The 24,941-nt window shown below is 65.5% G+C and overlaps 1 protein-coding gene across 12 annotated transcripts in view; it reads right to left on the bottom strand.

The window, feature by feature from the left end:
• Window positions 1-21,683, bottom strand: part of KCNT1 (potassium sodium-activated channel subfamily T member 1) — a 49,891-nt gene extending 28,208 nt beyond the window's left edge. For 5 of the 12 annotated variants that reach the window (XM_045043417.1, XM_045043419.1, XM_023243060.2 and 2 more), the window contains exon 1: window positions 6,795-6,949. In XM_045043417.1, the coding sequence (XP_044899352.1) occupies window positions 6,795-6,949 (155 nt within the window). Of the gene's footprint in view, window positions 1-61; window positions 233-1,673; window positions 1,716-6,794; window positions 6,950-21,542 lie in introns of those variants that run through there. The other 7 variants (XM_023243059.2, XM_023243061.2, XM_023243066.2 and 4 more) reach the window with 6 other exon arrangements.
• Between the last annotated feature and the right edge of the window lie 3,258 nt (window positions 21,684-24,941).

The following is a 24,941-nucleotide window of genomic DNA, read 5'->3' as shown; positions in this document are numbered from 1 at the left end:
CGGACGCTAAGCACACAGCACGGCAGGCCGGCCCGCCGGGCCGCGACAGCCGTGCACTCACATGGGGCCGGGGTCCTACTGTCTGCTTCCCTCCGCGTGTCGCCGTGTGGCTCGCTCCCTCCACACAGGAACCCGCAGACTGACGCGCGAGAGAAAGGGCGGGGCCCCGGCCTAACTGCCAACCCCGAGGCCGGCTATTCTGAGCAAGGGCAGAGCCTATGACCAGCCCAGGGACCCAGCCCAGGACAGACATGTGGCCTGCTCCACCCCCCCCCCCCCCACGCACTGGCACTTCCTGTAGGTGTTCGGGCAAAGGGCCGGGCTTGGGGGCAGAGGACGGGCAGGGGCGTCTGCCGAGGAGTGAGGCACCGGGGGTGGGGGGTGGGGTAGGGCTGAAGGCTGTGCTGTCCGCACCACTCCCAGCCCCAGGCTCGAAGACTCGCCCATGGGGGGCTGGTGGCCGTGTGGGCAAAGATCGCTGTGGGGGACATCCCTCCGGGCACCACGACCCTCCTGCGGGGTGGCGGGGCTCTGGATCGACCAGGGCTGAAAGGCTTTCCTCCAGCTCTTGCCCAGTGCCACAGGCCACCTCCTGCAGGCCACCTGCTGCCCCAGGGTGGCCCGCTGCCAGGGACATCCCGTGTCGGGAACCCGGAGGAGCAGAGCAGCCTGGGGGACCGAGGAAAGACACGGTGGCCAGTGGCTTCTCCAACGGACAGGTGACCCCAGCCCACATGTCCCCCGTGAGGCGGCCCCACCTGGGACCTCCTGCACACGTGTTGGAGAGAACCCCTGTCCCGGCACCCTCGGCTGGGCCGGGGGCCTGGGAGAGCCTCTTGGGGCCTTGGTGGGCACGGAGCGTCTGCTCTACCAGTGACAACGCTGGGGTGGCCACAAATCGTCCGTTTCCCCCTGGGAAGCCCGAGGTGCCCCAGAGAGCCCTGCGGGTGCTGGAGGGGCCCTCCGCCCCACCACCACCGTAGCGCAGGGGGCTGGGCTGGGGAGCCAGAGGCCCGGGACTGTGGCCCAGCACCCCCCCCCCCGGCTCCCACACACCTGCCGGGGTAATCACAGGCCCGGGTCACAGGCTGCGGCGGGGGCGAGTGTCAGCAGCAGCTGGAAGCTGAGTGAGCGGCGGCTGTCGCCGCTGACAATGGTAATTAATGACATCGGGTCCCACTTAGTGGCCACGCTGAATGCCCAGGGCTTGGACAGGATGTGGCCGCTCCGAGGAGGATGTTGGTCTCCCCAGCCTCAAAGCCACCGTCCACTTGACCCGGATCTTAACGGAAGCCAGGACGTGCCTGGGGGCTAGGCTGAGGGGGGAGGGTCCCAGCAGTCATCTGCATGCCTGTCCCCACACACGCAAATGGCGGGGGTCCCCGTTCCCGCTGGGCACCCCTGAGGGCTGTGGGTGTCCGCCTCTGGATGGCCCTGTTTGCTAGTCCAGGGCTCCTCCCCAGAGGACCGCCCACTGTCCCATCCCCGGCCTCAGCTCCACCCCCAGCAGCAGCACCTGATGGCACGGGGCGGCGGTGGCCAGGGCTGGCTCGTGCCCGGTCCCGCCTGGCTGCAGGGCAGACTGGACTCTGAGACCCCTCCTCCCAGGGTCTGCTGGGGGTGGGAGGCCACTTGTCTTTCCCTGCTGCGGCCCCCTCCCTGCAAGCACTTACTGAGACAGAGAGGAGTCCAGGCTGAAATCTTCCACATGAAGCCTGGGGACAGACACGGGTGGTCACATCAACATGGAAGACGGACGGACGGAGGGCTTGGGCTCCTGGACCAGGTGGGGGCACAGACACTCAAGGAAGCTCCAGGCAGGGTCCGAGGGAAGCGGCGGGGTCGGGGGGGGGCACCCCTGGGCACACCCCCAGACCCGCGGAGCCCCCAGGCAGGCGGAGGTGCCCACGAGAGGCAGCCTGTGGTGAGGCGCTTACTGGGCCTGGCCCCCTCGGCGCCCCAGAAAGCAGCACAGCGCCCGCAGCACATGCACCCCCTGCCCAGGCCAGACGACACACAAGGCCAAGGCCACAGACGCCCGCCTTCTGCACAAGGACTAAGCAAGAATCAGTCTATCCGGTGCGCGGTCACTGTCCCTGCTCCTGCCAAGCCCGCCCCAGGCACCGCGACCCCAGCTCCAGGGAAGGGCACCATCAGCCCCGCTTTATACCCAGGAAGCTGATGTGGCGAGAGGCGGTTCCCACGCAAGGCCACAGGGCGGATGCAACAGCCAGGGCTCCCTCCTCGTCAAGTCTGTCTGCCTCCTCTCTGCTCCCCTGCTTTCTACGGGCCCGGCCACAGAGCCCAGCAGCCCCGTACCCTGGCTTCCCAGGGAGAGGACAGGCCGAGGCAGGGAGCTGAGGCTTCCTGGGGGGCGCCCGGGTGCACCCCTCCACTGGGCCAGCAATCACACACCTGCTACCCTTTGGGCAGCCTGCCCTGGGATTCTCCCAGATTGGCCACAAGAGCTGACGCCATGATGGCTGGGCCTGGGCTGGTGGCAGCTGGGGTCCGGGCTGGAGGGGAGACTGGGGTGGGGGGGTGGTGGCTGGTGGCAGCTTTGGTCCTGGGCTGGAGGGGAGGCCGGCAGGGGGGTGGTGCTGGTGGCAGCAGGGGACTGGCCCCTGGGGGCTCCGGAGGGGTGTGCGTTTGCATGTATATGCAGAAAGTCTATTTGCTGATGACGTACCCATCTGGTGCACAGAGGACTTCAGGGAGCCTCTCTTAACCCTCGATGCTGCCATGTTCCAGAAGAGGATGTGAATGTTCAGGGAAGACCACTGCCTTCCAGAGGCCATGGCAGGGAGGAAGGAGCTGGCCTGCAGGGCTGGGCCAGCCCCTCACACGGGCCGGGTCATCCACACACGGCCGCGCACCGCCTGTGCAGGGCCCTCCGGGTGGGCAGGCCCCCCTCCGAGTGCCCCGGTCTACAGCTCCTCGTGCCTGGGACGGCACAGTGGGACCGCGGGGAGGTCCGGGGCGATGAGGGACTGGAGGGGGCGTGCTCAGGGGCCGGGCTCCGCAAGGAGCAAAGGAGGCCAGGGCTCTGCCGGGAGCTTCTGGCAGATTCTACATGTTTGTCCACCTCAGGTTTCCTGTCCTGGCCCCGGTGCTGCCCCGAGCTCTGAGTTGGGGCGACAGCTGCACGGAGAGGGGTGGGGAGGAGGGAGCTGGGCAGGAGCCTGGCAAGGCCCAGGCTGTTGCAGTGGGGCTGTGGCGGTGGAGCTCAAGCAGGGTGGGTGAGGAGAGTGGCCGGGTTCCTGGAGGACCACGGGGGCCACCTAAAGGGGAGGGGGGTGAGCGGGCCTGTGGGGAAGGGGCTCTGCCTACTGCCTTTGGCTGTGGCAAGCCTGGGGTCACGGCAGATGCACGGGACTCTGGGAAGGACAGCAGGAGAGCAGGACCACACTGGAGCCCCAAGAACCCCGAGGTGTGGAGCTGCATGCTGGGCTCGGGGCACCTGGCGGGGGGGGGGGGGGCGGGGGGCGGGCGTGGGTGCGCAAGGGGACCAGAGGAGCAAAGTGGCCGCCGCTGAAAGGTGTTTCCTGCCGTCCTCGCTCCCTTTCCTGCCTCGGCCCCCGAGTTCACAGAAGCTCCCGGGACCCTGCACGCAGAGGTGCGCCCTGCCCCTCCACACCTGTCGTCAGGGGACAGGGCCACAGGCAGGAGGGACACGCTGCCCCCAGGGGCCACTCGACGCAGCCCCGAACTGGGGCTGGGCTTACCGGGGTTCCAATCCCCCGCCAGGCACTGCCTCCAGCTGTTCCGGCCCCGCCTCCCCAGGCCCCGCCCCCACGGCCCCGCCCCAGGCCCCGCCCCTCCCGAGGCTTCCCGCGGAGCCCCTCAGCGGGAGTTTCCCCTTCTACTCCCCAAACCCTGCCTGTCAGCCCACCTCTGAGTGAGGCCCCTCCGCGGATGTCCCCTGCCCTGAAGCTACCAATGGCGGGGCACCGGCCTCATCTGGTCGCAGCGACTCCTCCCCCCGCCCAGGCCCTCCTCCTGGCCCCCCTCTTCCCCAGGACTCTCTGTCTGTCCCGGGGACACAGTGGCCTCTGCCCACAGCCTCAAGCAGGACCTCAGAGTTCCATCCTGGCCTCTGGCCTGCTGCCCCTCTCCTCCCCTCCGGGCATCCACACCGACGGGAGCGTCCCACTGGCCAGCCTGGCTGTGCCTCCAGGTACCCCAAGCAGCCGTCCGCAGTGCTCCCCACACCCCGCCACCACTCCCCACCACTCCCAGACCCCTGGGTTCTGCCTCCTAGATCTTTCTGCAGTCTTCCCGTGCCCTCCAGGCCACCCACTCAGATGTCCCTTCCGAGGATACACCGGTGAGCCCCTCACCTGGTGCAGAACCCAAACCTGGTGGGGGGGAGGAGAAGGGGCGGGAGGGAGGTGCCCAGCAATCAGCCCCTTCCTCTCCAGCCCTGTATGTCCGTCCAGGCTGGCACACCAAACATAGAGCAGCACCTGGGAAGGGCAAAGGCCCCCCAGCCCCGGGCTTTTTGGGGTCAGGAAGGGGCCCCAGCACAGCCCTGACCCACGGGGAGAGCCCACTGGACCCCTTGCTCAAAGGCTCTTGAACGATGGTCTTCAACACTCCTGCTCCAGGTCGTGATTTCTAAGCCTTGCCCCTCCCCTTCCTGGCCCCACAAGACATGGGGGAGGGGAAGGAGGAGACCCACGAGCTCAGAGCCCAGGGCGCTCGGGCTGGCCGGCGTGGGGGAGGGACCCGTGCTGGCCCACCCAGCATCCACGCCACTGGGGTGCACTGTGTTGGGTGGGGGGCCTTGAGCCCTGGCACTGGAAGCAGGCACCTCCCGGTGCCTTGCTGCCTCCCCAGCTGGTAGTGGGCTACCCTGGGGAAGGCCAGTGCCTCGTGGCCCAGGAGCGCTGATCCTGGCTGGCCCCAGAAGGGGGCCCGGCATGCAGATGGGGCCAGCTTCAGGAGCTCTGGCCACTGGCTCCCTCTGACAGAAGGTCCCCGTCACCCCGCCCTGGTTGTGCAGGACCCTCTGTCAGATCTGAGTTTCCAAGGAGCAAAAACCCTGTATGCCTTCCTCTGCTCAGGAACCTGCTGTGGCTCTCTACTGCTCCTATCCAGAATAAACTCCATGGTGTGCATCTAGCATTTGAGGATACGGGGCTGCAGGGCTCCAGGCCCTAACACCACGGGCCAGCTACGCAGCTACAGACAGTTCCCCCTTCTCTGCTCTGCACAAGGAGGCTGATACCTGTACCTCAGGGGCTGCTGGGGATAGAGCGAGGCCACCCGTATAAGGGTCAGCACAGAACTGGGGGCAGAAGAGTGCGGGGAGGGGAGAGGACTTCCTGGAAGAGGTGGCCTTGCCATCTCAGTTCCCATTCTGCACTGCAGGCTCAGATGCAGGCTGGGCAGGACCTGCCTCTGCACCCCTGCAGGAACAGGAACAGCAAGGGGAACCGATCTCTTGCAGTGGCTGGACTGGCTGTAACCAGAGCTTCTGGAGCCGCTGCCCCCCGCGGCGCAGGAGGAGGATGGAAAGGAGAGGACTCTGTCCTCAGGGCCTTGGCCGGCACTTGCTGCCTTCCCGCCCGGGCTGCCCATTAGCTGCTCCAGCGCCTCTCAGAGGCACTTAATCTCCAGCCTTAGCAGTCCGCTCTGGCAAATGGGAATAACCACCGGGCGTCAGCTTTCCACCAGGGGTGCTCGAAGGAGCCAGAAACAGGGTGTGAGGGCAGGAGGGGCCTGGGTAGCCTGTGGCCAGAGGGGAGGGGCAGGGGAGAGGCTCCCGAGACGCCTCTCATCCTACCATCTGCCGGGCCGAGAGTCCCTGCCAACCTCGGCCCCAACCCTCCCCAGGCTTTGCACCCTCCCCAGGCTTTGGCCCTGGCTGTCGCCTCTGCCTGGAGGGCCCCTGCCCATCTTCCTGTGCCCCTCCCCGTAGGGCCAGCGGCCCTGGAAGCTCCCACTCGCCTCACCCCGGCCCAGCCTGCACCTCTCTGCCAGGCACAGGTTTCTGTGCCCACGACGTGTGCCCACACCCAGGGCGGATCTGATTCATCTCCGTTTCCCCCGCAGCATCTACAAGGGTTCCCTGCACAGAGAAGGTGCTGGCTAAATACTGCTGCTGGCTAAGGACTAGTGCCGCAGACAGAGCCTCAGTGTCCTCATCCGTGAAATGGGGGTGCTGCGTCCAGCCCTGCGCTCAGCGGAGCTGGAGAAGGGCTGGTGAGGCCCCCTTCCCCAGGCGGGCCCCTCCCCAGGAAATTGGACTGCCGCACCCTGGTTGCCACCAGCTTCAGGCACTAGCCCCCCAGGGAGCCTCAGACCTGCGTCCCAGCTCCAATCTGCTATGCAGCCTTCAGCCAGCCCCCCCCCCCCAGCCTCATGCTGCCCACTTCTGAAGTGGGGACTCGGATATTGGCCTCACCTCCCCACAAGCGGCGGCTGGAACCCACTGGAGTGTGGGCTCAGTGGGAGAGGGCCGGGCAGGGGTCCCCGAGCCACCTGGCCGGGTGCCTCGGTCGTCGTCCCTGCTTCCCTCCGGTCTTACCTGCAGGCCCACCGTACCAGCCTCTAAGAGCAGGAGGGAGGGGGAGAGCACAGGCTCCCGGAGGCCGGCTGGTAGCACAGCGGGTGGTCCTTGCGCCTGGGTGAGGGTTCGGAGGGGGAGAACCCCGCCGTCCCCCGCCCCCTTCCCGGGGCTGCGGGCGACGCGGCAGGTGCAGCCGAGCGGAGCCGGGGCGGGAGGCGAGCGGCAGAGAAGCAGAGCCCCTCCCGGCGGTACGCGGGGTCCCCCGGGCGCGCGCCCCTACCTCTGGCCCACATCGCTGCCCACGGAGCCCCCGCCGCGGGCCGGCAGCAGCGGGCTGAGCCCGTGCGGCTCCTCGGGCGCCGAGGCGCCGGCCGGGGCGCCCCCCGGGCCCGCCTTGCCCTCGGACGGCGAGCGCGGCAGCTTGGCCCGCGCCATCCTGCGGGAGCGCACGGGCGGGAGGCGGCGGGGGCGGCGCTCCCATCTCCGCGCCCCGCCCCGCGCTCCCCGCGCCGCCGCCGCAGTGGATCGGCCCGGGCGGGCGGGGGGCGCCGGGAGGCGGGGTGGGGGGGGGCGGGGGGCGGGCGGACGCGCACGAAGCCCCGGCAGGAGGGGTCTCGGTGCCGGCTGCCGGGCCGCCTTATAACGGAAGTAGTAGTAAGAATCACGACAGTCACGGCGGCGCTGGGGGAGGGGAGCAGTAGTGGCGCGGTGACAGCTGGTGGTTGTCGGCCACTCACCTCCGCAGGCAGGCGCTGCCGGAGCCCCGGGAGCCTCGGTGCGCAGCCGCGCGCCCAAGTCACAGTCGGCCTCCGGGTCCAGGGGACCCAGGTGGGGCTCCGATGGCCTGCTTAGAGCGGTGCCCGCCTTCCAGGCCCCGTTCTTGGTGCCTGCTCAGGCTGGGTGGGTCCACCCCCCGCGCCCCCAGGCCCTACCTCTCAGGGCTATCCGGAAGTCCGTGGGGGGACTCACCAAGCAAGCAGTGCTCATCTGCCAAGCTCGGCTCCATGTTGGACAAAGCGTCTGCTTTGTGGAGCCCTGTCTGCACCCCACGCCCGGCTGGGGACGGCTCTGATCACCTCACTGAACACGAGCAACTCAAGGAGACAGTGAAGATTTCGTTTTCGCAGAGTGGGGAGACTGAGGCACCGAAGTAGGAGGTGGCTTCCCCCAGAGACCGAGGCAGGGAGAAATGGATCGAGGACCCGGGAGGTGAGGTGGTTCACCCAGGTAACAGCCAGCAGGTGCTGGTGCTGGGGGTACCGAGGCTCCGGCTCTGGGTGCCCTGGGCGCAGGGGTGCGGAGATGCATGGCTATCCCCCGCAGCGGCCAGCGGCTCCAGGCCCTCCTCACCTGCCCGAACCCTGACATCTAGACCAGAGGCTCCAGCTTGCCTGGCCTGCCCGTTTCTTCACCCCACCTGCGTGACCCAGTAAACCACCGGGGCCTGGGCTTACGGAAGGTCTGTGGGAGGCAGGTGGGCCCAGGGCACCCAGCCCCTGCCTGGCCCTTCCCCAGATCGCGAGGCAGGGACAGCTGGTGCGGAGCCGTTCGGTGGCCTCAGCAAACCCCCACAGCAGCATCCCCCCGACCGCGTTTCCATTAGGAATCTGCCCTGGAGACATGAGGGCTCTGTGCGGGCAAAGCCCCCTGCCTACCTGCGCGAGGAGGGGACGAGGAGATGGCGGCCGCTTGTCCCCCTTCCCGTGGAGGGACGCGGAGCGGCTGGAAGAGCTCCGGGGCCCGCTGGCGAGCGAGCCACACGTGGGGGTGCACGTGGCACGCGGCACGCGGCGAGCGGGGCCGCGGGCACAGGCGGCGTCCCCACAGCTGTGGCTCTGGGGTCCGGGCACCGTCCCCGGGCAGGGCCAGGCTCCCCGGGTCCGGTCAGTAGCGGAGAAGGGCCGGACGTCCGGGCTGCTCGCTGGGCTCCCCAGGAGGTGCCGGGAGCCGCAGGGCCCTCGGGATGCACTTCTGCCCACACAGCCACGAGCTCATGTTCCCCGACGGCTGCTTCGGCCCACCCGAGGCTCCAGGTGGCGGCGCCCGCCTCTCGGGCCAGCCCGTCTGCCGAGTCCGCCGTGGCCGCTGCAGTCCTGGACTCTGAGAGCAGTGATGGCTTCTGGAGTCCAGGATAAGTGTCAGGTGACAAGGCAAGGCTTCTCCAACATTTTGTATGACGCGCCCTAACGAGAGAAACCGGCTGACGTGCGTGGAAGGACCACCAGACAGTCGCCAGTGCTGCGTCCGGGAGCTGGTGGCGGAGGCCTTTCCAGCTGGCCGCCGTGTCACTTACATAAGGACTGGTTCGTTTGGAAAACGGTCGTCCACTTTAGCCTCCGGCCGGTGCCGCGTCCCCTGGCCGTGCAGGAGAGCCGGCCCTGGGCACGGGCAGCGGCCCGAGGCGCCTCGTTCCCCAGCTGTGGCGCACGGTGAGGAGAGTCGCAGACTGCCCACTCCCGCTGCGGTCGGGCGACCTCTGGCCCACGGCCGTGATGGGAGGGCGGACAAGAGCGAGCGCCCTTGCCTGGAGCGCTATAAACGCCGCTCGGCTCCTGCTGCAGGACGGCTGTCCTGGGGGGTTGGGGTGGGGGGCGTCACCTCACATCCCTGTGACGATAGGGACGAGACCAGGCCGAGTCCAGGGTGTCTGAGGTGGAGGCAGCCAGGCTTCTGGAGGACTGGATGGGGGGCGTCAATCAAGGCTGAGGGGATGGGTGGGCGGTGACGCCCGAGACGGGGAGGAGCAGACGGGGTGGTCACCGATCAGTCCTTCACGCACCGACCAGACGCCGTCTCGTGGTGGGGGGGGGGCCGGACGCCCATGCCTGGCACTCCGTGGGCGGCCGGGCCGGAGGGGCGCCCCAGGGCAGGTACGGCCCCCGGGGTCCGGGTATGATGTCTGGAGGTGTGAGGGCAGGTGGGCAGGCTGGCCCAGGAGCCTCCGGAACCCAGGAAGATGTGGAAACGGCAGAAGGCAGCAAGGAGCGACCCTGAAGCAGCAGGCCTAGGGCGCAGGCCTGGCATCGCGGACTTTCTGAAGCGGTGCCCAGGGGAACCAGGGGAGGCCCCTGCCTCCACCCTCCCGAGCCACACCGGTGTGTGCCCACGGGGTCCTGGGAGTCTTCACCCGCAGCCCCACTCCGCGAGAGGCGAACCAGAGGGTGTGCTGATCGCCCGGCTGGGGTGGCGCCCGGGCTGTCCCTGGGACCACAGCTAGACCTCCCAGGCTCCGGCCTGGGGGCCTATGAGCCCGTGAAGAGATGCTCAACGCCACCGATCACTGGGGAAACACACCTCAAGACGACCACGAGATACCAGCACGCACTCACCGGGACGGCTGCTCTGGAACCAACGGAAAATAAAGGTGCCGGCACGGGTGTGGGGGATGGGAGCCTCGTGTGCTGTTTTCGGGAGCGTGAGACGCTGCAGGCATCGTGGGACGGTGTGGGGCTTCCCGAGAAGCGGGATTACCGTGTGACCCAGCAGCTCCGCTTTGGGGCGTATGCCCGCAGAACTGAAGATAGGGTCTCGGACGGATATTTGCACACCCGTGTTCGTGGCAGCGTCACTCACAACAGCTAAACACGGAAGCAACCCGAGGGTCCATCAGATCGACCACAGAAGGATGGGTACGTAAGACGTGGTCGCCCACACCACGGAACGTCAGCCTCAAAAGGGAGGGGAATCGCGGCACCTGCTACCACGTGGGCGAACCCGGAGGGCACCGTGCTGAGTGACGTCAGCCTGTCACAGGGGGACACGCCCTGGAGGAGCGGACGCTCACCGGAGGCCCTGGAGGAGTCGGAGCCACGGACACGGAGAGCGGGAGGGTGGGGCTGGGGGAGGGGAGGGTCCACGTGTAATGGACAGAGTCCAGCCTGGGAAGACGAACACGTTCTGGGGACGGATGGGGAGACGGCTGCACGACAGTGTGAATGCACTTGACGCCCCTGAACTGTGCCCTTGAGACGATTAATTTTAGGGGTGCCTGGGTGGCTCAATCGGTTAAGTGTCAGACTTCGGCTCAGGTCACGAACTCGCGGTTTGTGAGTTCGAGCCCCGTGTCAGGCTCTGTGCTGACAGCTCAGAGCCCGGAGCCTGCTTCGGATTCTGTGTCTCCCTCTCTCTCTGCCCCTCCCCTGCTCACGCTCTGTTTCTCTCTCCTTCAAAAATAAAATAAACCTTAAAAAAAATTTTTTTTTTAAAAAGGTGGTAAATTTTGTTATGTGTTTTTTTCACAATAAAAAAAATTGGGGAGGAAAGGTACAGAACCCAGCGGGCAGGGCTCTCAGCGGACACAGCAGGGGCGGCTGAGCATCAGGATGGGCAATGATTACAACACGGTGGATGGGTTTCCTGCTGCTGCTGTAACAAATCACCCCAAATTTACTGGCTTAAAACAACACAAATTTACCGTCTCGTAGTCCGGAGCTCAGAGGCCTAAAATCTAAGTGTGGGCAGGGCTGGTTCCTTCTGGAGGCTCTGGGGGAGGACACCCCCCACCTCTGCCAGCTTCTCGGGGTCCCTTCCTCACGCCGCTGTGACTTCTGCTTCAGCCCCTCCCCCTCCCTCTTCCGGGAACCCTGTGACAGCACTGGGCCACAGCGACCATCCAGGAGCATCCCCTGCCCCCTGTAAAGAGCCTTACCTGCATCACGTCTGCAAAGTCCCTCTTGCCAGCAGGGGTGATGCGCAGGGCTGTGCTGCTGTCCCTAACCCAGCTATCATCGCAGTGGAGGGAAAACCAGGAGGCGTGTGGCCACATGTCACCTAAAATGTCCCTTCACCTAAATCGTTTGCCCGGCCTTCGGACCCGACAGCCAGCCTGTGAGGAACGCCGGAGGCAGAGGGGCAGACTGAGCTGCTCTGGAAGAGGCACCCAGACGCACACAGACGGCGAATGTTCTGCAGGAAAGAGGTGTATCGGCTGCCGTTGCCGTGTAACAAATCATCGCCGACGTCACCACTTAAAGCAACCCCTTTATCATCTCACGGTGCTGTAGGCTCCACGTCTGAGCAGGGTTTAGCTTGGCTCTTCCGAGCTCGGCTTTTCCGTGGGGCCTCGCGAGGCTGGCGAGGCCGCCGCGTGTCAGGCAGGGCCGGACTCTCTGGGCAAGACTCCGCCCACCAGCTCATCCAGCCACTGGCAGGACTCAGTTCCTGGAGGCTGCAGGATGCGCCCTTTCTCGCGCTGGCTGTCACCGGCTCGCTTATGAAGGGCCGTCGCACGCCTTGGCACGTGGCTCCCCCGTCCTCAGAGCCAGGAACGGTGTGCCAAATTCCCCCGGGCCCCAAAGCTCTGCCTCTTGGGCTCCAGCCAGAGAAAACGTTCTGCTTCCACAGGGCTCGTGTGGTTGGACGGGGCCCGCTCAGACGACCGGTAACCTGAATTACCACGCACAGTCCCTTGCTACGCCGTAAAGAAGCAACACAGGCACGTGGCTCAAACAACAGAAACGCGTTCCCTCGCGGTCCTGGAGCCCGGACGCCCAAGACCACGACGCCGGCAGGGCTGTGCTCCCGAGGCCGCCTCCTCGTCCCGCACACGGCTGTCTTCACTCTGCGCCCGTCTCCAGATCCCCCTTGGTGAAAGGGCTCCAGTCGTACAGGATTACGGCCCACCCTGACGACCTCATGCTCACTTGATGACCTGCGATGACCCTATTTCCAGACGAGGTCACTTCTGAGGCACTGGTGGGCGGGGAGGCTCAGGCGGTCAAAAGTCCACCACATGACTTTAGGAGAGATGAAGCTCAGCCCCCGACACTGTGCGACGCATCCTGATCCTGGCCGGGACATCTCATCGTATTCACGGTCCTGGGCAGCCTGGAGATCCCGAGGGGCCGCACCTGGCGGGAGCCATTCTGGATCAAGAGCAGTTTGAGCCCTAATAACCAGAAGGACACAACACTCCTGGGCTGAGCAGACCAGCTGCGAGGGGCTGGGGGCCACCGGGTGGGGTCTCCCCGGGCCAGGTTGCTGCCACTCTCCCCTGACCCCGCCGGCCCCTCACTCACCTCCACGCCCCTTAACCAATTCCTGGGCACCACCAGAATCTCCCCCGTTCTCCCCCGGCCCCCTCCCCAGCACAGGGCGTGAGTCACAGATGCCCCACAAACGCCACTCGGAATCTGCTTCCGTGAGACCCTCACTTCCCAATGGCGGCCTGGCCTGGGCGCCTGGGCGCCTGGGCGGCTGGACAGCTGGCACTTTCCTGCCGCCCGGTGGGAGTGAGAGGATCTCTCCGGACGTTTCCGCTCCCACAACAGCTGGGAGAGCTCGTGCGAGGGTCCCGTGGCTGCCCTAATGGGGACCACACGCTGGGTGGTTCAACAGCAGAAACGGTCCAGCCAGTTCTGAGCCCAGAAGTCCACGGTCGGTACGGCGGGGCTGCCGTCCCCTGGACGCTCCAGGGGACCCCTCCCACCTCTGGTGGCTCCAGTGTCCCCTGGCTTGTGGCCTCGTCCCTCGGATCTCTGCCCCTGTCCTGAGGTGGGCTCCTCAGTCTGTGTTAAATCTCCCTTCGCCTCTCTCTCTCTCTCTTTTTCAACTTGGGGTAAAATATACATAACACAGCTTAGCATTTTAACCATTTTTTGCCTCCTTCTTTTGGGGGCACTTCGATGGCACCTGGGGCTACCAGGGTACTCTCCCCATCTTAAAACGCTTACTTTGGACCCCCGCAAAGAGTCACCGTCTGGCTGTCTTTCTGGGGCAGCTCCAGACAGCCCACCTGTGTCCACTCCTGCCCAGAGGATGCAGAGGGATGTGAGAGGGCTGGCCTGGGGGGGCCGACCCTGCCCTGGTGCCACATCTCCCCACACACGGGCATTACAGCCACGGCCAGACTCAGCGGGAGTCCCTGCCCACCCTCCCCTCCAGAAGGGGACACAGGGTCGGGGCCCTTCTCCCTGCTCCTGGGCCCTGGTTAAGTGCCCTGAAAGGGGGCCCAAAACACAGGAAAACCTGCCAGAGAGGCAGAGAAACACAAAGACACAGAGAGAATGAGCTGCTAATTAGCGAGATGCGGGCAGGGGCAGGGCCTGGGCTCCGGGGGCTGGATGGGAGGGGCTTTCCCAAGATGACCTCGCTTCTTTAGCCCCTCTGGACCCCCGGACCCCCGAGGCGGGCACGTGGTGAGGAGCCCACAAAGGCTCAGAATGCGGGCAGGGAGGAGGGAAGGAGCCAGGACCCGGCCCCCCTACCCCGTGGGCCTGGGGAGGAGGGTGCTGCCAGCTCAGCCCCCAGAGGGGCCTCCTGTCCCTGGACCCAGGGACAGAGATGCAGTGGGGTTGGCCAGGGCCTTGCCATGCTTGGGGAGCTGCCCTTGCCCACCACACAGCTGTGAAGAGAGGCTGGGGGCATCCACGTCTGCTCCCTCAGACTCTCCCCCCCACACACACCTGCACCAGAACCCGAGCCCCCGCCCAGTCCAGGCACCTTCCTGGCTCCGCCCGTCCCCTCCCCACGACCCGACCCCCAGGCCTTTTCCCTGCTCCTGCTGCCCCATAGGAGCAGCCTCCTCCCTGGGCTATCGTGGGGGTCAAGGTCACGAAGGATGCAGCGCCCCCACAGCCCCTCCTCTGGAGTCCTCAGGGCCAGGAGCCATTGTTCCTGCTGTCCGGGGGTGGGGGGAGGTGTCCGTCTGCTCCTGGCTCCCACGGCCCAGTGGGAGGGGGCCTCTTTTCCGGCATTTCCGCTTGTGAGTGTATTTTCAATATCACTTTAGGCCCTGCCCCGGAAAACACCCCAGCAAAAGGAGAGGTCAAGTTATTCACAGACTCCGTCCAACCTCAGCGGACCAGGGGTTCCACCCCACAAGGGCAGTGACCACCCTGCAGGCCCAGCACGCGCTCCACAACCCCACACTGGAAACTTCCTTAGAGACCGGAGAAGGGGGCAGGTGCCGGGTCCCTGGGTCCCTAGCTTCTCGGGGCCGCCTGCCCCCACCACACTCGTACCCTGTGATGGGGACGTCAGGGTCCTGGGGTGCCGTAACAAAGTGCCACAAACTGGGAGGCCCGAAACAACAGGAATTTATTTTCTGCCAGTTCTGAGGCCAGAAGTCTGAAATCAAGGTGTGGGCAGAACCTCATTCCCTCCGGAAGCTCCAGGGAGGGTCCTTCTTGCCTCTCCCGGCTCCTGGAGGCCCCAGCGCTCCCGGCCTGTGGCCGCATCCCTGCAGCCTCTGCCCTTGCCTTCACGTGGGTTTGCCTGTGTGTCTTTTCCTGTAAGACACCTTCTTCACAGAGGGTAGCACCTGCCCTAACCCAGAATGAGCTCCCCTTGAGACCTTCATCTTAACCACAGCTACAAAGTAAGATCACACGCACGGGCTCCAGGTAGACCCGCTTCCCGGGTGGAGGCTCAGTCAAAACACCACAGGGGTCTGGGGCACTTTCTGGAGACCCGCTCCTCCTGAGGCCCCCTTAAGCAGCGCTGTGACCCTGGACAGGTCCCTTTGCTGCAGGAACTGCCTCCATTCAGCCGGCGCACACGCCCAGCCCGGAGGGGAGAGGAAGCTCCAAGCGGGCTCTCTCTCCAGGCTCTCCTGGGTCGCCCTCAAAGCTTAAGGAGTTTAAGTCAAAGCACAGCTCAGTCCTGGGAAAGATGAACTGCCATTTCTTCTGTGGCGTCAACTCAACCTTCCAAGCCTGCCGTGGACTCATGTGTTGAGGCCCTGACCCCCGGTGCGATGCTGTGAGTGGGGGGTCTTGGGGGTGATTAGGGTTAGCTGAGGTCATGAGGGGGGCTCCGGGGATGGGGCTGGTGCCCTTATGAGAAGACACTGGGGAGCTCCCTCCAGCCCCACACCACCCCTGCACCCGGGAAGAGGGCCGTCACCGGGACGGCCGTGCGGGCACCCTGCTCCCGGACCCGCAGCCTCCAGAGCCGCGGGAAATAGGTGTGTTGTTTAAGCTGTGGTGTTTTGTTACGCAGCTCAGCTGACTGAAACACAACCTGAACGCTGCCGCCCCCTAGCTTCGCTTCAGATGGAGGCGGCGGGATGGTCCCTGCACGATACCGTTACAACAGTAAGCGGCACATCAAGGGACCAACGGGAATTAGAACTTGAAACCAAAACTGATCGTGGTCTTTGTGACCCCGGAGGATGCCGGCTGCCCCCTCACTGGGCATCTGTGCCGTGCTCTGCACGGTTGAGGAGGAACTGAATTCTGAGTCACACGTACAAGTCTCCGGAGACATACGCTGACCTGCACAGTCCCGGGGCAGGATGGGGAACGGGGCTCCCGGGGGACACCTGATTCCCCAGCACGCGGACTCCCAGATGCCCCCAGGGCACGGGCAGGGGGAGCCAGGAGTGTTGATGCACCCTTGGCCCCCAGAAGACTGAGCAGCTCGCCCGTTTCACAAGTGCAGACACAGGTCCCCGAGCCCGGCTGACCCATCTCAGCACACGCGTGCCTGTGCCCCTCCACCCCCAGCCCCTCTCCTGTCCGTCTGCGGTGTCCCTTTATTGTCCATCCACTCGCAGCTCCCCCTGTCCCCTCTTGGCCTCCCGGGCTTGGGGGAGAGGTGACTCAAGTCCCCAGAACCCCCACTTGGAGGGAGGGACTCCAGCAGAAGGAAGGCCTGGCCTGCCCCCAGGAGCCCAGCCTCCACAGGGAGTCGTCCGCCCTTGTCTCTGCCCTGCGCCAGCCACCCCCCAGGCCCTTGTTCCCTGTGGGGGACCCCAGGTGACCGGGGAACAGGATCGGGGAACGGACGGCCCCAGCCGGCCCACAGTGGAGTGAAGGAGACGCAGGCAGAGGAACCCTGGGCCCAGAAAGTGACTGGAAAAATCAAGACACAAATTTTACTCCCTAAGGACACCTTAAAGCTCATGGAATTGCCCAGAACCTGGCACCACCAGAGGCTTTTCCTAGACTCAGTCACGTAGCCCCAAGCAGAATCCTGGAGAAGCAGCCTTCTCCAGGTGTCCAGCATCGGCTCCTGGAGCCCACGCGCCCGCGCCCCGGCCCTGCTCCGCGGGAAGCCAGAAAGCGCCCAGCCACCATGCAGGGGCTTGACAGGCAGGACAACGCTGCGGTCAGCACACACAGGGATGCCATGCCTGAGCGAGGAGGGTGGGGGCTCATCCAACAGGCTGGTGTGACAGCAGGCGGGACACCTGGGTGGCTGTTCCGGGCCCAGTGGGGTCTTGGGGAGCGGGGAGAGGAGGGGCTTGGCTTTCGTTCCACGTCCCCGCTGCCCGGGCACCATCCAATGCTATTCGTGGAGCTGAAGGTGGTGGGACACCCCCCAACCTGATCGGGGCCACGCCAGCCTGGCCCTCCACCATTTCCCTGATCGGCTGTGTCCTCCGAGGCCTGTGGGTTGGCAGTGGACACAGGCCCCCAGCCAGGGCGGGGCAAGGAGCAGGTGCCGGGGCAGAGCTGGGGCCTCACCCTGTCCCACCCTGTGGGTCGGCCCCGTCCAGGAGTCGGGCCGCAGGGGGAAGGCAGGCCCCCAGGAGGCCTGGGCCCAGCAGCCCCACGCAGGAGGGACCCAGCGGACACGGGGCCGAGCAGCGGGGCTCCTCCGGCGTCACGCTGCCCCTGCTTCAGTTGGACTGCCACGGGTTGGGGCGCGTCCACGGCCACCCTCCACCGTGAAGCGCCCTCCGTATTCACCGGTACGCACGGAACCCACGTGTGCGAGACTCGGGCCAGCCTGCGGCCCCCACGGCCCTGGCTTCCCTCACAGCCCCCGAGCTGGCCCGGAGGCCCCTCCAGACGAGAGATCCCTGCCAACGCTTGTCCTCTGCGGCTCTCAGGAGGGTCCTGGGTCCTGTACCAGTGAGCAAGGACAGTGTCCCGCCCTCTGCACCGTGCTGCCCTCCCAGACTACCCCTGCCTCATCTGCAGGAGCCCTGGGTAGCGGGAGGGAGGAGGGAAGAGGGAGGCCAAGGGCTGGGGGAGGGGCAGGAGCACAGCGGAGGGAGCACCCTGAGGGGTTAGAACCCACTCGGAGCCGTGCACGGGCTTGGCGGCATCTCCAGTGTGGCTCAGTGACGTCCATTTATTAACAGTTACAGCTGAATGGCCCTGAGGGCAGAGCTGTTCCATGTGACCCCCACTCCTGGGGGGGCTTCACTGCGCACGCTCCGGGGGCCTGATCCCCTTCTGCTCGGCTGAGGGGAGGGGCAGGGAAGGGGCACGCCTCCCGCAGAGACCCCAGCCCTGCCTGCACCCAGTCCAGGTTGGAGGGGCCCCGTGGACCGAGGTCGAGGAGGAGCCCCTGCCCCGGGGGCCGTGGCTGTCCCCTGTCCCCGCCGCAGGCCGGCAGGGGTCTGAGGCCCCCTCTGCCCCTGCCACGCAGGACTGGCCTTGTCCCCACTTCCCAGCTTGTTGTGTGAAATACTATCTGGTGCTGCTCAACTGCAGAGACACATCAGCTCCACACTCTGTTGTCAGAGGGGCCAAGGCAAACAGCCACGGGGGTGGCGTTCTGACCCCTGGAGGCCTGGCCTCCTCGTCCTTCCTGCAGCAGGCCGATGTCCCCCCCACCCAGCCCCCAGAGCCCCCGAGAGCCTCGGCCCTAGATGCTTCTCCGTGTGCACGTGTCCTGCACTCAGAGGCCTGGGAGAGGGGAGGGCACAGACCCTGACACTGCCTCCAGCTGTGGCTTCAGCCACCCCGCTGGGCCAGTCCTGGCTGGCGGACAGCTGCGGAGAGCAGGCGGTCCGGGTCCTGCAGTCTGGGAGATGGCCACATGCCAGGCCCTTTGTCCTCACCGGTGGCTTCCCCACCCCAGCCTTTTGACAGCTGTGCCCCTTGTGGGGGACGAGGCTGCAGTGTGACAGCCCCCGTGTCCCCTTGTACCTCAGTGCACAGAGCCCACCTGCATCATCTTGAGCCCGGGGCTGGGGAGTGGGGCTGAGAGCCTCCTGTCCGGGATGCAGGCGAGGAGGGGGAGAAACACTCTTAACGGCAAAGCGCCCAGTGGCAGAGCCCCTTCCCCCTCGTGTCAGTCAAGGTCCCATCACAGTGCTCTTCAAGGTGACTGGGGCTGTCATCACCTTTTCAGGAGGAGGGCTCACAGTGGGGGGGCCTGCAGCCTCCAGCTGTGACTCAGACCCCGGGAGCACAGGAGGGTCAGCCTTGGACAGGGCTGGGAGGGGACAGGAGGGGCCTCCTCAGCAGCTCCTTGGGCCCCGGGCACACGGGCAGCGGGCTGTCCCAGGGTGGGGCAGGGAGTCCTGAGCTCCAGGCCTTGGAGGGTCCAGGTGCGCTTCTGCTGAGAGCCCTGCCCTCTGGGACCCCAAGACCTGGTCCCGCATGCAGCGGTGAAGGTCGTCCTAAGACCTCAGCTGCTCCCTGGAAGGTCTGTGAGCTCTGGCTCCGCCCTCCTCCCCCGCCTGCCCCCCTCCCCCCTCTCCCCAGAGGGCGCTGCAGCCTGGCCCACGGCCCACGTGGGCTGAGTCTCTCCCTCCCTCCAAGGCCACAGTGTGAGGCTGCAGTGACTCACTGCTGGTGGCTTTATTTCTCTGGAGAGCAGGAAGCCCACAGCCCTGGCCGCCCACTCACAGCCTGCCGAACGCCAGGGCATCAGTACCCCCCCACCCCCCCCTCACCAGAGCCTGCCCTGGGGCCTGTGAGCTGGAGGTGGAAAACGGAGGGGGGGGGGGAGGGAAAGGGTTCCGGGAGAATGTTGCTGATGGGGGGGGGGGGCGGGGGCCAACCCTGTGCTGATGGCAGGGTCTTCCTGAGCTCCCAACCTCATGGCACAGAGGGACAGCCCGCAGGCCCAGGCCCCTGCCGGCCCCGTGCCCCCGGAAACATCCTTACAGGCTCCCCATACGTGCAGAAGGGGTCCTGACGGGCCGGGGAGAAGCCTGCTTCCACCCTCCACTTGGGAATCAGTGATGAGGGAGGGGCACAGACATCAAGGATGAGACAAGCACAGAGGGAGAGGCTCGAGGGGCCACAAACATCGAGGGGGGGGCCTCCCATAGCCAGGCTTTCACTGTCTCCTCCCTGAGCTTGGATGCCAGCTCAAAGCCCAGCACGTGCCTCCTTGTGTATGTGTCCTTACGGAAGGGGGTGTCCGGTGATCTCAGTACCCTACCCCACCCTTCGTACGCCATGCTGGTTTCCTGCACTGCCTGCCCCGATGTCCATGGGCACGAGAGGGTTCATGAGAGGGACAAGCCAAACCTGAGCCACAGAAGCTTGAAAACAGAGAGACTTCTCCAACTGGGCTCCTGATACAGTGGCTGGCAGGGGATATGGGACAGGTCCCCACCCCCGTCCCAGGTGGCTGCTCCTGGAACCCTGGGCAGCCAGCACTGTGCCTCACAGGCTCCCCTCCAGCCCCCAAGCCAGCGGGGGTAACATCACCAGGAACCTGTCTTGACGCGCAAACCAGCAGCCCCCTCCCGACCTGTGAGGCCCCCGGACGCTCCAAGGGCCAGGCATGTCCACCCAGGCCCGGTGCCTCCTCTCTGGGGTGAGCAGGGGAATACCTATGCCATCCACTCCTGAAAACTGAGGGGAGGGGTGCGTCACTCTAATTTTATCAACCACAGACACTGGCATTTATCGATGCGTCCAGAGGCCCTGGGCCTGCCCAGGGAGACAGACGCCATTCCTTCCCACATTGGAGAAATCTCCAGAGCTGCTGTTTTCAAGAATTAAGCAGGTCCCAGGGGACTAGGCGCTGAGGGGCTGGTGCTGCCGTAGGAGGACGCTCAGCACACAGGTTTGACTCGGGAAAGCCCCCGGCCTCCTGCGTTCCAGGAGGGCAGGCGAGCCCCCAGCCGCATACACCACACCAGGACCCTCCTGACCCCGCTGCCTCTCCAGAGAGTGAAGCTCAGCTCTTTCCCGGGTGTGAGCCCTTGGGTGAGCTTACTTATGACCACAGCACTCAGTCTGACAAGAGAGAACACAGAATGCAGAAGGTCCCTCTGCTGAACCCACAAACTTGACCATGAGTGGGTGAACACGGCGGTTTATGTCTTCTGTCCCCTGCTCGGAGGACGCGACCAGATGTGGCGTGGGCAGGTAGGAAGCTCTGTGTTCAGGGGTTGGCACAGCGAGCTTCGGCAGCTCCTCACGGGCACCGTCCTTACACACCGACCTCAGTCACTAATGTCATTTTCCCAGCTGCAGCTCCAGCAACTGATCCTCTGGAGGCTCAGGCTGCGTCCTGACCATTTCAACCTGGACACCTCACGTGCCACCCGGAGTAACTGCACTGTTGGGGGGAGGGGGCATGCACATTCGCTCTGCCGGGTCCGGGGCTGGGAGGGGGCGGGGAGGGGGGAGGCACCAGCAGGTACCAAAGGCCCCTCAACACACAAGGCAAGGAAACCGGGCTCATTCCCAAGCCCCGCAGGCTCCAGCCCCGCGTGAGTCCCTGCACTTGCCTTCACTGGCAGGCCCGAAAGCGTCTCTCCTGAGGCTGACAGCGCTAAAGGGCCGCTGTTTACCCAAGACAGCTATTTGGGGAAAAGGCAGAGAAAAGCAACATTGCTTGCAGCTTCCTGCCAGCTCCCTCGGCGCATGAATTATTCCCAAGGTTCTGCTGGTCTCTTACCGAAAGACTCCAGTTCATTCTGCTTTTGTCCACCAGGAGAATTTGAGGTGAGGGAATGCTGTCACCCTCCATAAGAACCCACGACATAAGCTCGAAAGGCACTCGCTCAGTTAATGACAAATGGCCACAGCCAGAGTCTGGAGGACACCAGCCTTCAGCCAGGCTGTGGGGCTCCACCACCGGCTTGCTTCCGGCGCTGGCTTGTCCCCCAAATCGGCAGGGCTGCGAGTGGGGCGGGGGGCTGGGCGCAGACGCGGGGACGCCTGGCCCCGGGACCGATGTTTGGGAAGACTCCCCAGCACACAGCTCTCCGTCACACCCTCCGGGAGCCCCTCCCGGAAGGTGCTGCCCACGTCGCCCAGCCCCCACCCGAAACTTCTCCCGTCCGGAAGCCCGGGAAAGTTGAAGGGCAGCGGAGCGGACCGGCCTTCAGCACCGCGGACAGCTCCGAGCGCGCCGCGGCGCGACCCCCTCCCTACCGTACCTGTCGTCGTTCTGGAAGGACGGGTCCCCCAGCAGCAGGTCCCGGAAGCGGTACCGCGGCGGCAAGGGCAGCACCTCCGTGTCCAGGTCGCTCATCTTGAGGCTGGCGGTGTCCAGGCACGCGCCGTCCCCGCGGACGCCGTCCCCGGCGCCGGGCTGCCTGCGGGCACACGCCAGCGCCCCTTCAGCCTGCGCCCGCGCTGTGCCCGCGCCCCCCCCTCCCGGCCCCCCTCGCGGTCCCGCCTCCTGCAGCCATCGCCCCCCCCACCTCGTCAGCCCCGCGCTGTACCCACCCCCCTGCCAGCACCACCCCCTCCCGCCTGCACCCCCCACTCCACCCCAGCCGGACTCTTGCGCCCCCCACCCGCCTGCCACCTGCCTGGTCAGCCCCACACAGTCCCTGGCCAGCACCACCCCCCCTCTCGCCTGCACCCCCAAACCACTCTGCCCTGCCCAGCTTCCTGCAGTCCCCACCCCCCCCCCCAGGGCCTGCCTGCACGACCCCCCCCCCCCCCCCCACACACACACTGTAAGCCCCACAGCCCTTGGCCTGCCCCCAGCAGCCCCACCCAGACCGCCAGGCCTGTGGCCACTGAGATGCACTCACTGCCCCTGCCTGGGGCTCACTCCGATGCACCTCCAGGGCATGGCGGGAGGCTTGTCAAGGCCAATTCAGGGCCCTGTAAGCCCTCCTGCTTTCCCCTCCACAGTTCTTGCTAAGGCTGGCTGCTTGGGGTTCCTCAGGGTCCAGGACACCCATCTTTGACCCAAAGGCCTCCTCCCAGACCCTCAGGCTCTTGGGGGATGGGTGGGGGTGAATGACCAGGAGCCTTCAGAAGAGGCCCTTGTCCTTGGCCTGCCTGGGGCCAAGCGGCTTGGGTCAGATCAGAACTTGGGAGGGGGCGGGTGTCGGGATCTCTTTGAACTCTGGCTGAGTGCCCTTACCTGTTGTCACCAGGATTCTGAGACCACAGAGACCCCTGCCCCTATCACATGAGTTAAAGACACCGGCAGTGGTGGAACCAGGGGTGGGGGCCGGCCCCAGGAGAGACCCTGGTGGTCTACCACTTTTTGAGGGGCAAGGATTTGTCTTCCAGGGTTCCTGCACCTTCCCCGCCCCCATCTCCACATCGAAGTGAACTTTGGCTAGTTACCCATGCACAAGTGTGGGGCAGGGGCCAGCAGCCCTCAAAGCCCTTGGCACATCAGCACCTCTCTGCTCCCCAGATCATAGGGCTACTAGCCACCCCGTGAGCCCCACAGCAGCGTGGCAGCCCCTGACCCAGCAAGGCAACCGCACATCTGTTAATGGAATGTCTTGGGGACACACACACCCATGTCACAGATGCGTAGAGACCACCCATGTCACAGGTGTGCAAACAGAGACTGCCAATGTCACAGGTGTGCAGACAGAGACCCAGGCTCCTGACTTCAACCAGCACCCTGGACTCCTGGTCCTCTGGTATCACTTAACCTTCTAGGTGAGTCCAGCCCCAGGCCATCCCTCCGTGTTGCTTCCCAGACAGCCCGCGGGGCATGCTTGTGAGAAGGCAGGAATTCTCCACCTGTTGGGCTCACGCTCACCAGGCTCCTCTGACAGCCAAGACCCCGAGGAGAACAGCACATCCACATTGATACTTGAGAGTGGGGGGGCCCTGCGCTGGGCCCCCCCCCCCGGCCCCTCCTAAGCTGCTGCAGGGAGAGCAGTGTGCACTGAGGGAGGGTGTTCTCCACCTTAGCAGGCCCGCTCCCCAGGCTGAGCCTGACTGACAGCAGAGCAGCAGGGGGACAGAGGAGCTGGGCTTGGCCTTCGGGCAGGTCCAGGAGTCTGCTGACCACACTCAGCTCCTGGAGCTGGAAAATTGAGGGCAGGCTGTGCCTGGAGGCTGGGAGCACGAGGCGGGGGGGGGGGGGGGGGGGGGGGGGGGGAGGGGTCAGGCACTCACCTGGAGCTCGAGGTTCACGCAGGTGGGGGGGGGTAGGTGCTATGAAACCCTCCTCTCCTTTCTCACACTGGGAAGGGCAGGAGCCCTCCCTGAGCCCCCATGCTCCCCGGCCCCTGCAACAGATAGGTCCCGGCACCGCGAGCCTACGGCCTCCGGAGCTGAGCTGCGTAAGGACCGTCCCTGCAGACGCAGGCCTGACACGCCCGTGCAGTCTCTTCCCAGGTTACAGGGTCAACCCTGAGGATCTGGCAGCATTTGAAAAATAACATTTTCCTAATTGCATCAGCGTGCCCTCATGTTTTTCCTTAGTCACAAGCTGGCGGGGCTGCGGGGAGGCGCACGCAGGGGAAACCACGTGGCCAGAGATTGGGGCCATGTCGCCCCTCTCTTGCTGAAAGCCTCCTTCCACGGCAGAACCCCAAGACCATGGCTGCCTCTGCTCCCTCCCAGTTTGAGCTGCTTTGGGTTTTCTCTGGCGGTCTGAAGGCTCAGACCTGGCCTGGCAGCGTCCGCGGATGACCTCCAGCTTCAGGGGACGCCGGGGGCGGGAAGAGCACCAGGGGGTGGGAGGCCAACGCCCCCAGCCCCAGGGTGGATGGTAAGGCTGTGCTGCCCCTCGTCCCTCGTGGTGCTGCTGTGACACTGGACACTCGAGCGAGCACAGGGTGGTAAACAGAAACCCCGCAGGCCTCCTGGCATCCTGCCACGCTCCCCCAGCACCGTGGAAGGCCCAGGGACGCTGTTTGTTGTGCTAGCTGAGGGCAGGGGCCCCAGGGTCTCTGGGTCCACCGTAGGAGACACAAGGCTGAGCAACGCCCCCCGAGGCGTCGGGATCTGGCTGAGACCTCTCCCTAACCCAAGGCGTGTCTCACTGAGAGCTTCAGGGCATGAGTCCCTGCCCAAGAGGGGGCAAGAACGTGACCGTGGCTCAACTGCCCAGACACAGTCTACATGCCCCTTCCCACGCCTTCTCCCTGCCTACCTGAGGGGCTGGGGAGGAAACCTGGGGCCCCTGAGACCACACCCATTGTCTTTCACATCTCCTGTGATGGCCACACCAAAGAACTGATTTCTACGAGAACTAAGTGCTTCGGCAGCTTAAAGAAGGCGTCCCTCCCCCCCCAGCCCTCACACCTCGGGATGAGACATGGAGCCTCATCTGTGGGACCTGCCAACCTCCGGAGCCAGGGCAGGGTGGGCCCCTGCCTCCAGGCAGGGTGGGGGGAGGCCCTGCTCCTCTTGGGTACTTGGAGACCCTGTCGGCACAAACACACGAGGCTCAGGCAGCACCCGAGGGTCCCGGTGACTCGGGTGCGGCCTGCTCCTGTCCCATCAGTTCACACTGGAGGCCCAGGGAAGTCACTTCCCGTCTCTGAGCCAGTTTCCTCCTCTGTAAGCAAGGACGCCTTCCGTCCTCACGAGCAGACTGGATGCAGGTGAAAGAAGGGAAAATG

Source organism: Felis catus, chromosome D4 (genome assembly GCF_018350175.1).
Source record: "Felis catus isolate Fca126 chromosome D4, F.catus_Fca126_mat1.0, whole genome shotgun sequence".
Taxonomy (NCBI): domain Eukaryota; kingdom Metazoa; phylum Chordata; class Mammalia; order Carnivora; family Felidae; genus Felis; species Felis catus.
Note: the sequence above shows the minus strand (reverse complement) of the source record. Positions and strands in the feature narration are given on the sequence as shown.